General features: G+C 34.4%; 1 protein-coding gene across 1 annotated transcript in view; it reads left to right on the forward strand.

Annotated features, from left to right (window-relative positions):
- Positions 1–13,656, forward strand: part of LOC126756774 (AF4/FMR2 family member lilli) — a 153,668-nt gene that overhangs the window by 133,209 nt on the left and 6,803 nt on the right. Inside the window, 5 exon segments of the mRNA XM_050470141.1 lie at positions 346–455; positions 1,689–2,084; positions 3,612–4,496; positions 8,258–8,690; positions 9,288–10,130. Coding sequence (XP_050326098.1) covers positions 346–455; positions 1,689–2,084; positions 3,612–4,496; positions 8,258–8,690; positions 9,288–10,130 — 2,667 coding nt within the window.

Raw genomic sequence — 13,656 nt, forward strand, 5'->3', positions numbered from 1 at the left:
CATTATGTCAACTGTACATAGAAAGCATATGTACATAACGTTAGTGTATATATATGTACATTCATACATAACTTCGTATATATAAAAACACATCTATCTAGCATAATATACTCTTGTGATATGAGTAACTAAACCGGCCTGCTAAATATTATGGTGTCTTGTGTTTGTGCATCTAACAGTCAATAAATAATAAAAAATATATAACATATACATTTATATTTAATTAAAAAATGTATAATATGACTTTTGGCAATTAACAAACTTAATGGGAAATTCAAAATCATCTAATACCAATCAAAAATGTTTTCAACAAATTCTAATTCAGATTTTGTTTTGTTGCAACAGGAGGCGTAACACGCATAGCGCGACGCTCATCGGTAAATACGGCCAAGCCACCGCCGCCAGTGCGTCGCAGCTCATCGGTGACGCCAAGTCACAATGCCACCGGCACAGCGGTAAGTGAAGATATTTCTAACATATTTTTGTAGTTAAATTTAAGTGAAAAAGTGAAATGTTACGTATAAAAAAGCGAAAAAATAGGTTAAGTATTTGAATTGAGGTTATGTATGCAACGTACACAACACTAAACTACACATATGTATGTATGTATGTATGTACATACATATGTACTTCAGCTTTAAGCACCAAAACACATTTAAAAAAAATCGTTTTATTATTTTTTTTTTACTTTTTTTATTTCAAAAGAGTTTTTTAAATATTTAAATTTTTTAAAATAATTTTTTCAAAAAAGTTTTTAGCATTTTTTTCAAGAAAGATTTTTAAATATAAAAAAAATTAAATTTCAATAATTTTACTCAGCAATCTCTTTTTCAATAATTTTTTTTTCAATTTTTATTTTTAAGCATTTTTTCAAGTAAGTTTTTTAAATACCAGGAAAATTTTTGAAATTTCAATTTAAAAAAATTTCAACAATTTTCTTCAACAATTTCTTTTTCAATATTTTTTTTTTCAAATATTTTTTTTGGTTTTTTTTAATATTTTTTTTAAATTTTTTTTCAAATTCTTTTTTTTTCAAAAAAGTTTAAATATTAAAAAAAATCAGGGTTTCTTAATTTTTTTTTTTAATTTTTAATTTTTTTTTTATAATTTTTTTTTTAAATCAGGCTTTCTTCATTTTTTTTAATTTTTATTTTTTTTTATAAAATTTTTTTAAACAAGTTTTTTAAACATTTAAAATTTGTTTTTTTTTTAATAATTTTTTTAAATAAGTTTTTAAGCATTTTTACAAAAATATATTTATTATTATTATTTTATTAATTTTAAAAATTATAAAAAAAATTGCAAAGTTTTTTTGAACATTTTTTTCAACAATTTTGTGTTCTATAATTTTCTTAAAATTTGGTGTAAAAAAATTTTTTTGTTTAATATTTAAAAAAAAAGTTCAGTTGTTTTTTCAAAACTTTTTCTTTCAAGTTTTATTTCAACATTTTTTTTGTCAACATTTATTCTAAAATTTTTGTATCAAAAATTTTTGTTTAACAATTTTTTTCAACGTTTTTTCCAATTTTTTCTAAATTTTTTGTTCCTACCTTTTTTAAATAAATTTTTTTAAATAGTTTTTTTTTAATTCTCATTATTTTTTTTAATTATCTTCTACTATTTTTCAATTTTTATTTAATTTTAATTTCATTTACTTGCAACATTATCGTATGCTAAAATGCAATTAGGCTACACAATCGCCACATCAAAATCAACAGCAGCAACAACAACAACACTATCAACAACTTCATCATTTACATCCTCATGCCAACCAACAGCCACCGCCGGCTACGACAACAACAATACAAAATTCCCACTACGATACCGTTGATAGTCTGCCACCCCCACCCGCTTATCTGCTAGACTCAAGACAAGCACAATCGTCGACTCCCACACCGCCACCACCATCAGCTGTTTCGACCTCGGCAATACCGAGTTCATCGTTGAAAGTTGCCGAAACGGTGAAGGCGTTATCGGCTATGCGTCATAAACCCGCTTCCCCGAACGCGATACGGCATATGCAACAGCAACAACTTCATTCGCAACAACAGCAACAGTTGCAGCAATCACATCAATCGCTGCAGGTGAGCAAATGTAGTGCAACGTCCCTCCACCGAATATATCTCCCAAACAATCTTGCATAGAAGCAACAACTGGCATATAGTGAAAGGGTTGCCCACGTGGTTCTGAGATTTTTCTTCTTTGTTGAAGTTTTATTTTACAGTTATCTGTACTTTTCTTAAAGCGTTGATATTTATTTTTGATTATTTTAAAGTATATAATTTTATAAATTAAAAAAAATCGAAGTTTCGAAAAAAGGTTCGCTAACACTTTTTAAACTTTGTACAAAGTTTTGGAGTATTTCCATGAATTTTAAATATTTCCTAAGACTTCATCTCATATAAAAATTAAAAAAATCAGTAATATAGTTAATTAAAAATTTTTTACTTTTGCCAGAAATTTTGTTTCGAAATTTTTCTAACTTTGAAAAAACAAATTTTCTTAACCTCAAACCATAATTATGTCGAAATTACTGTTTGTAAAAAATTTATATTATATATAATTCATATGCCACTAATTTTGTTTTCGAATATTTTCTAACTTCAACTAGTATGTAGGTAGTAAATTTTAAAATCCAATTATTCTTTTACAAGAACCAAAACAAGGCAATTTTAAGCTTTTGAGTGAATTTTTGAAGTCAAAAATTTTTCGAAAATTCTTTAATCCAAATTTTCTAGATCTCGAACTACAATGAATTATTTTCAAGTTCTATATTAATTTTTGAGTGGGGGTTTGAAGTCAAAAACTCATATTTTTGCCAGTAATTTTGTTTTTGAAAATTTTTTAACTTCATACATGCTATACTAAGTTTGAAAAACACAATTCTCCTTTGATAAGAACCAAAATAAAGCAATTTTAAGCTTTTGAGTGGATGTTTGAAGTGAAAAATTCACACTTTTGCCAGGAATTTTGTTTTCGAAAATTTTCTAACTTCATACATGCTAGTGCTAAGTTTAAAAACCACATTTTTCTAAATCTCGAACTACAATGAATTATTTTCAAGCTCTATATTAATTTTTGAGCCGGGTTTTGAAGTCAAAAACTCATATTTTTACCAGTAATTTTGTTTTCGAAAATTTTCTAACTTCATACAAACTGGTACTATGTTTGAAAATGCAATTCTTCTTTAAAAATATCCAAAATAAAGAAATTTCAAGCATTTGAGTAGATTTCTGAAGTCAAAAACTCACACTTTTGCCAGTAATTTCAAAGAAATTTGAAGAAAATTTTCTAATTTCATACAAGCTTGTACTAAGATTCAAAATGCAATTCTTTATATTTGTATATATTTCATTTAAATTTATTTATTTTTTATTTTAATTTACGCTAATTTAACAATTATTATTTATACTCACATATTCTTTTACAAAACATTTATGTTCAAATATGCAAATTGTCTGCGCTTAAATTGAAAAATAAAATCCAAACACTGTACACACACACATACCCACCCGCTGGCACAAACTCTCTGCCCCCCTTTCTCAATACATCAAAATCTGCACAACCAATGAATTCCGCTCGCATCAACACCACTACACCCACCACAATAGTATTCACCAACACAAACACCAACACCGTCATCACCATCACCAAGACCAACACCAACACCTATACAACTACAACAGAATATTTACTCAACCACTGTTAAGACATTCTCCTCTACCGCTTTGCTGCCGCCCGACTGCAACACTGAACAGACGCTTCATTACGACGCCTACTCATACTATAATCCCTATATGGAGGTCAGCAGGACCACCACCCAACTGACCTCTGCCAAAATGCCGCTTACTAATGCTAATCATGCTAATGCCGCTGCTAATGAAGCTGCCTATCAAACTTTGCCAATAACACCAACATCTATTTATTACTATGATGCCGTTACCATGCAGCCAACAACAACAATAGCAACAACACCAACGAAATCACAATACTTGCAGTCGAATGCACTGCCGGACACGTATGGTGTGCACACGACGATTCGTAGTACACCCACAAAGACAAACAATCCACCGGTGTCACCATCATATACCTCACCACCACCATACGATTTCCAACATAGCAAAATAGAGTTGCCACCACCATTACCGCCACCCAATCCCAATCAACAGCGTTCGCTTAAGCAACAGCAGCAACAACAACAACAAAAACAAATTGCGGATCACCAATACAATACACAAGCTACATCCACACCGCATCCAACACAATATCAACACACCAACAACAACAATCAGTTTCAACAAAAACGCCAACATGAACAGATTTATGATTATTTGCCGTCACATCAGCACCTGCACCACTCCCCCAAGCTACAGCATAAGCCGCCGCAGCAGCAGCAGCCATCGCAAATACAACAACAACAACAGCAATTAGCACATCATTTAGACGCTCTCATGATCGACAATGAGGATGAGGCGACCGTGTATAGCGACAACGCCGTAAGTCCAGCTTTGGTGTGATCCGCAGCGTCATTTGTACAATTCTCTAATCTAGTGTAATCTGTAATTCATACTAATCAGCTTCATCACACCTGCATCACATACATACGTACATATGTATGTAATCAACGCATTTGCAACACGAGCAATAGCCGGCAATTTGAATACTGGGTGTCGTAGTGCTAACAAAATGCATAAAAAATTATTTAAAAAAATATTTAAAAAAATTCAAAAATCGTAGTGGAATTAAGCATAGTAGTAACGCCATTTAAAAACTAAAAGAAACATGAATTCACACGCATAACTTAACTAACAAAGGATAATTGCTTCCTATTTTTTTTTATTAATATTTGTTATTGTAATATTGTATAGTAATCTTAGGCTTAGAGCGCATTTAAACCCATGCTGCACATTTTTATAAGATTTTTAATTATTATAAGCTTTACTTTTTTAACGTTTAAACAATATTTTTCAAGTACAAAATATTCAAACTCCTTAGAAAAAATTTCCTGCAGTCTCTTAAAGACCGCACAGCTTTTAAGATCGGTCTTATTTTTACTATTTTTTCTTGCCTTTTTTAATTTTTAATATTTGATTATTTCCTTTAGTGCTTCCCCTGATTGCTACATATTTTTAATTCAAAGACCAACCAAGTACCCGGTACTTGTGCACAAAAGGCAAAATATTTAATTATTCATTAATATTTATTTTGTCGCCTTCAAAGTAATCCCCACTAGATGTAATACACTTACGCCAACGATTTTTCCAGTCCTCGAAATACTTTTCATAAGCAGTTTTTGGGATGGCTTCACCTCCTTCAGCGAATTTAGTTTTATCTCTTCGATCGACTGAAAACGGGTTCCACAAAGCGTCAATTTCAGTTTGGGGACAAGAAAAAATCACAAAAAACCAAATCTGGTTAATCGATGGTATTCATTGCGTTTTTGGCTTTAAATTCAGTCACAATCTTGGCTCGATGCGTTGGTGCATTATTGTCGTGTAAAATCGTGTAAATTCCAGCCGTTTTCGACGGATTTTCTCAAGCAAACGCCTCAATGTATCCAAACATAACTTCTTATTGACCGTCTGTCACTCCGGCACAAATTCTTGATATACCAAATCACGTATATCGAAAATAATGAGCATCATCTTGCTCTCTGAGTGGCTTTTGCGTAGTTATTTTTGGTTTTGGCTCGTTTTTTCTCTTCATTCCTAAGATTGTTGACTTGTTTGCATGTCAAACTCATAACCTCATGTTTCAACGGCAGTTACAATGCTCTTCATAAATGTGGGATCGCAATTCGTACGATCAAGCATGTCTAAAGAGACCTGTTTACGGTACTGAAAATAATTCAGCTTTATCGGGACGAGTCGAGCAAAAACGCGTTTCATACCCGAAATATCCACAAAAATCATTCAAATGGATTCGCGAGAGATGTCGAGCTCTCTTGCCATCTCTCTAACGCTTGCCTGAAGATTTTCAAGTACCATATCAGTTGAAGAGGTCGGAGGTCGTCCAGAATGAGGCATGTCTTCAATGATCTGTGCACCGTCTTTGAAGGTTTTGTACCACTCGTACCACACGAAATTTGGTTAGAAATACAAAATTTGAGACGAATTATTTTTCGACATTCATCCGTGTGCTTTTTTGTCACAATGTACCTGGTCAAATAAAAAAGTATTCCACGCGAGATGATGAAAGCTATGTATATGCTGTAGTAGTCCGAACTGAACAATTTACTTGAAAATTTTACCGTTACCGTGTACAATAATCTATGCAAAATTTCTTAAGTTATCTCGTCAAATAAAAATGTTTTCCATATAAGAACTTGATTTTAATCGTTCAGTTTGTAGCAGTAAAGAACGAATCCAAAATTTAGATCATTATCTCCCAAATCTCCAAACAAATTGGGCGAACTCCTCCCTTTTTACTTGCCTTGTGTATCTTTAACCGATCCCCAAATTATGTTCACCTCACAATTATAATAACTTTCTTCTTGAATATTTTTGTGTAATTTGTTCTCCTGTTGACGCAACGCATTAGCTTCACTAAAAAATTAATCGATTGGCTGATAAAAACAAACTCATTTGACGCCTTTTGTTTTGCCAATAATAACTCCGCCTGGGGTTCTTTGGCGTCGACAATGCTTTATACATTATGTGTTGCTCATACGACATGGTGCACCGTAAATACAGTACACTTGATGCATAACTTTAACTGCGTATAACTTTTAAATTAATATTTATACGAGAAAAATAAAAATTTAGTATGACATATTTTTTTCGAATTTATAGGTTTATTAGTTTTGCAGATAAAAACTTTATTACAAAAAATCAAAAATCCGATAAAAAATAGAAGGGAAAAGTAAAATGATTTAGACATGGTTTAAACTGAAGATAAAAGGCTTGTTTACCTTGAATATTTTTTATGGCAAAAACTGAAGTTTCAGGTGACGTTTGGAAAAATAACATCTATTTAGGCAATAACGAAGACCCAAATCTATTCATATGAATTTATGGAGATGATTTGGAAAAAAATAGACCCTTCGGTCATCAGTCGTGACATTGGGTCTCAGTTGATAGTTCTGAGAGTGCTTTTTTTCAAATTCGCTCGGATATCATGCAATTAATATCTTTTCTAATATCATTAGCAAATTGTAGTATTTTGAACATTTCTTAAATTTATTTAATTTTTTTATTGGAAAAAATAATGACTCCTTAATATTGTTATATAAACATATTACTAATTATTATTGTTTATATTTTTTGTAATTATGTGTGATAATAATTATTACTAATTTCTTTCAAAGACTGTTTATTTTTTGTTATAATTTTTTATTATTATTATTTTTTTATTTGTTTAATTATAATATTTTAACACAAACTCTAGATGGTAGTTTTGATTCTATGTCTAAGCCCTAATAATAGCGAACAAGCATTAAAAGCTTTAATGAATCTTTATTTACTACATTTCGCCGAAAAATTGTATGTGTAATAATATTTATTTTTACTATTTTTTAGTATTATTTTTTTTTTTTTTTTTTATTATTATTTTTAAACTAATACCATTATTATTATTATTATTATTTTTTAATTTTTATTTTTTTTTTCTTTTTTATTTTTTATCTTTTTTATTTTTTTTTCTTTTAATTTGATTCTGTTTTCTTAATTTCTTAATTTTTTTAATTTTTTTTATTTAGAAACTTAATACTATAAATATTATTATTATTTTTTATTTTAACATCTTTCATTTAAATTTATTTAGCAGACGTTTAACTCTTAATACTATTTATGGCTAATCCAATTTTATTATATATCTACATAATTTACACCGTTACTAAAACTATATGTATTAAAATATATTTAATATTTTATAAATTAATTAACTAAGTTTAATAATTAATTTATCTAATTTTAAACTCTTGTTAAGACAGTATGAATACATGCACACATACAAGTATGACACAACACAATCACCTAAATATGTCTAATATAATATTACCTGTTGTAATTTACTATATAATACAACTACAACAGCTAACACACTTGCACACACATACATACATATATATATGGACGTAATTATTTGTGAAATTTGGTCATTGGTGTTTAATATCCTGGCACAAAGCCATTCATCAATCAATTAAAACCGAAACAAAACATCCATCAGCATTAAATGTTGTTTTCCCATAAATCATCAGCATCATTGCTGCCTTCCGATGTCATCATTTATGCTTTTATTATATTTTCTTTCCATTTAGTCATTCCGCACCTCATCGCCCGGCATTTATGCGCAGCCGAAAATAGTCACAAGCATGTCGAGTTTCCGTTCGGGCAGTCCGGCACCAACGAATGACCATCACAATCAGCACCATCACGTCATACCACCAACACAACCGAAAACCAATCCGAATTTGATTGCACAGCTGAGTGCGCGACTAAGCAAGCAAAATCAACAGCAGCACACCAGTGATGGCATTTATGGCTCAACACCGAATTCACCAAATCATCACAATATGCACCAGCAACAACAACAACAGCAGCATCAGCATCAGCACCACCAAAGTGAGCCAGTCTATATGCGAAACTACACGCATCCTCACCATCAACAGCACCAGTCGCCGCAGCAGCAGCAGCAGCAGCAAATGTCGTCAAACGCCACCGGTTCGATGCATCAGCAGCAAAACTATGACGGTAAATCGAATATAGAGAAACATAATAAAATTTATGGTAGTTTTAGCACTGCAAATGCCACGCATACGGCTCAAGCATCAGCCTCATCATCATCATCTGTTACTGTCTCTGTATGCACAACAACACCATCATCATCATCAACCCATTTCTCACACACATCATCAACATCATCATCATTATTATCATCTTCATCAGCGTCTACCACCACCAATTTTAATGCTTCACCACATTTCCCATTATCATCTTCAACCTCATCGCTACTCTCTAAAGTCAGTTCGTTTGCAACCAATGCCGCCTCAACGGCCGTTGCACTCGCAACACCAACACCAAATCCAACGCAAGCTAACGCTTCCGTCACATACTATCATACATCCACGCGTGATCATCAACAACAACAACATCCACATCATCATCATCATCACCACAATCCGCATAGTAATCAGTATCAGTCCGTTACATCGCAAAATGCAGCACAAACGCCTAAAGAGCATATGCACACAAATATTTACACTTCCTCCTCCTCCTCCATCAATTCTTCTTCGACTACTATCGCTGCCACTGCTGCCGCTACAATTAATGCCAATAAAAACGCCACAGCTGCGCAGACGCCCAAGCATCAGTCGTCTTATGCACCAGCCGGTGGTGTCGCTAGACAGCAGCAGCTGCAGCAACAACAACAGCAGCACCATCCTCATCATCGCGAGCCACACACACACAGCTGCCCGCCGCCGCTTGAAAATCCACCGCCGCCACCCACGAACTCATCCATTTATGCTGCCACTGCCAATGCCACCGCGACCATGCCCAAAAATGCTATGCGCTCCAATGCAGGCGCCACCTATGCGCCGCCCACCGCCACCATGACATTACCTAAGAATCTCGCACAACAGCGTTTACAACAGCAACAACACTATCAGCAGCAGCAGCAGCAGCAACAACACTACCAACAGCAACAATATCAACAATCTACCGCCATCGGCGCCAACGCAGCCGCTCAGCAACACCATCAGTCACAGCAACATTCCCAGACGGCGACTGTTAACCAACGCGCACAGATGCCACTGCCACACCAACAACAACAGCAGCAACAAATGTCCTACAAGCAAAAATCGGCCACATTGCAGAGTAACCACCGTCAACCGCCCATACCGTCGCGTCACTCCAGCGTGCAACAAAAGATATTCGTGGCCACCAATCCGTTCATACAAACCACCACCATACATTGTCACTCGCCCGCGTCGGTGCATTCGCAGCCGGCTTCGCCCACCTGCTCGTCGCCGTCGTCGTTGGCGAGCATTTATGGCACCAGTTCGCGCAGTCATCATCACCATCACCATCAGCAGCAGCAACAGCAACAACATCACGGCAGTGGCAGTGGTAGCGGCGGCATCGGCGGCGGCGCAGCCGGCAATGGTTACTATGCCGCCCCGCACAATCCAAGTGAGCGCGCGTTATTTGTTTTTGTCTGCATCCAGTCACGTGTGCTTTCACGGGCGCATTTTCGTTTAATTGTTTTCATATCGTTTGGAGTTTTGAAATTTTGTATTTTCGACTTTGAATGTCTTTTGAGTTGGCTGTCTTGGGTTTCGTTCGGTTGTTGAAACCTTTTTTGCTTTGACCATCACCTTTTTTACACCGTGACCGTTGACCGCGTTGCATGCCGCTTCTGTTTTTGTATTTTTTTCCACGGTCCTTCATCATATTTTGCTTTTGTCATTTAATTTTTCGTTTTCTTTTTTTTTATTTGAAAGCTGCGACGCGCATGTGTTCTGTACATATGTACATAATATATATTATGTACATACACCCCGCCCGTGTGAGAAAACGTGTTGGCGCTGCATTTTGTCTCCTCGTCCCCTTCGTCTACATACAGCACAGCGTTCTTCTTCCGAGCTCTATTTTTCCACTCATAACCTCTTTTCAAATCATCAATTGCACTTAGAGGAGTAAAGAAGTTGTTGTTGTAATACCCTTTAATTTGTAGTTGCACATGTTTATTTTAAAACAAAAGTTTGTTTAAGAGAATTGTCTTTCCCTTTACTCAAGTAGTGTCTATTATTTTCCTTTGTCTTCAACCTATATTTATTGTTGTTTTTTTTCGATAAACATCAAAATAAATCACTTTTTTCTTCGTCAGTTCTACTATCCATAATTGTTGTTGTAACCTATAAAACAAACAACTGAAGTGCCACCCTTCTTTGTCCTATACAACTCTCAGTCCTCTCATAGACTACTGCATTTCCAGAAAAGATCATTTTTTTTATGTTTTTATGATTGATATTGTTGTTGTAGCAACAAAAAACGTTCCTGAAATAATTTTGCAGAACTCTGTCGATTTGACAGCTCTTGGCTGGATAAAAATTCGGTTCCGTGCCAGGTACATACACCAGAACGGATCATCCCTGCTAAATTTCTGAGATGCGCGTTCCCAAAAATAGGTCAACCTACAAATTGTAAGCCTAGTAGATTAATATATTCTAAGGAAAGCTCTTTTATGGCCGTTTGAATGTCAACCGTTATTAGAAAATACTTTGATATCCATTGATACAGCGATATAACTTACCTCGAAATACTATATAGACTAAATAATAATGTTGGTTGCCTGTCCAAATGGCACTTTCCTTCTCCGCATAAAATCCAGGACAATGCCGGTAAATAATTTGATGACTTAACTTTTGCCACAAATAGAGGATAGATACACACAAGAACAACAACTAAATTCGCATTCCATAATAAAACTCTTCTATTCGTCTAACTTTAGAAAGTAACGAATCGAACAAACAACTGGTATAAATAGTATAAACTGGTATAATCCAATACAGCTAAAGCACTTACGTAGCTTTTATTAGGAATCCACGTGATCTTTTGTATTAAATTTGATTAGGTTAGGTTAAACTGGTAGGCCAATAAGCCTCGCTTAGGCCAGTTTTGGTCCTTTGCTATACCAGATGGAGTTCAGTTTCTAGGTCCAAGAGAAGTAGTCATCCTTTAGGCTGCTACTGGAAATACTTTTCACTGATTTCCTAATTCCCAAGACACTTCTGGCCTTGATTACTGTCTGGCTGTCTATGTAGATAGACTCTGGATTTACCTGCAGGTACATTAGAGACCAGCTCCACGGCTTTCGCAATAGCAAAGACCTAAGCTTGAAATATACTGCAGTGGTCCGGCAACTTAAAAACTTGAATTATGCCTAACTCTGGACAGTGTATTCCCGCACCAACTCCATCGTCCATTTTCGAGCCATTCGTACAGTTGTTTAGAGTGTTGTGCATAGCAACATACTACCTCTACGCCAACCATCTTTTTTTATGTTTATTTTGAACCTTCTTTCCCAGTTGAAAAGTGGGATTATGTAGTCGGTATTTGCCCAACCGTCATTACCCATCGAGCTATGCCCGAAGGTTCTATATGTAAATTATCCTGCAGCTAGTGGTCGCCCCGCCGATTTTGTTGCGGAGAGGTCTATAGGTGGCAGGTTTAGTACCAGTTCAAGAGCTGCCTTGGAGTTGTTTCTAAAGCTCCCGTTATGCACAGCGCAGCAAGCCTCAGAACCCTTTCCATTGGCTTCCGGTACGCCTGCCCACCATTAGCATGGGAACGAGCAGGATTTTCCCTGTTCTCGTGTAGTCTGGAGCTCACTCTATAGGTTTGGCTCGAGCTCTGCATGCGTTGGGCAGCAACCAGCACTTGTGGAGTTGCGAATGCCTGCTGTCTTAGATTGGAACGTAAACAGTCCATTGAACTGCTAGCTCAAAGCAAGGCTAACATCACCGCAATCTAAGGATTTTGAAGGACGCAAACATCTAGACAATTTATCTTTAACTGTCCAGCTTTCGTCAGTATAATTGAAGCATCTCGGTTGCCATACTTTTTACGCAATCGGCGAATTGGCTGGAGTAAATATCAGCCAGCTCAATGAATTTGTGGCAGACGCTTTGTCGATATGAGGTCGGTTTAATCCATAATCGTTTCTACCTGTCGAAGTGGCGTTATTCGTGGCCTCACAAGAAATTTGCTACTTACCTAACTTAATCTTCTTAGATAAATCGTTAATATAATAAATTGGAGTTAACTAAATATAGTGGCCTCTGCACTGGAACCCACGATAACTTTTGAGTAAATATCTATATAATACAGGTGTTAAGGATTTTTCATCACTGGCAACGTCGTTTTGGACTCTGTTTAGCTATTTTTTCGAATCATTTTATTTTTTATATTTTATAATCCAAATTTAAATAAGAAATTGTAGATAAATAACCTACCATGCTTATGTAATCACAATACATATGTTTATATAAACTTTTTGTTTATTGTTATAGACTTAAGGAAAATTTGTAGAAAAGTTGGCAAAATTTTTTTCATTGTTTTGTAATGCACTTTTTTTTTGCATTTTTCTGGCATTAAATCATATTTATATATGTACATAAGCATTTTTGAATACATTTATGTATATGCATATACATTTATTTATTTACATATCTTAAAATTTATAAAAAAAAACATTGTTATCGCATTGTTTATATTTATATTTTATTTATTTTTATGCGTATAACCACAATTTTTTATAATATACATACATACATATGTATGTACATATCTTATATGCACAAAATATAAAAAAATTATCGCTGAAAAATAGGTTCTTTGACAGCACTAAGAAAGTTTCTCTAAGCATGAGCGCTTAAATGTAAAGGCAGGTCTGTCTAACAGTTTTTTTATAATTAAAAATGAAAATGTGATAAGCATTGGGGTTTGAGGAGGAATACCTCCTAAGCGCTTAAGGGGTTACATGGATTTCAACAATTTTTTTCTCATATAAAAAATAAAATATTTTAGAATTTTTTATTGCTACAAACATACATTAGCAAAGAAATTCGAAAATTTTTGTAAAAAAAAAAAATATTTTTAATTCGGCCATTGCGACTGCATTTTCGGTAACCCCTCGAAGAAAGATGTGCCCGCG

This window comes from Bactrocera neohumeralis, chromosome 4 (assembly GCF_024586455.1).
Source record: "Bactrocera neohumeralis isolate Rockhampton chromosome 4, APGP_CSIRO_Bneo_wtdbg2-racon-allhic-juicebox.fasta_v2, whole genome shotgun sequence".
NCBI lineage: Eukaryota > Metazoa > Arthropoda > Insecta > Diptera > Tephritidae > Bactrocera > Bactrocera neohumeralis.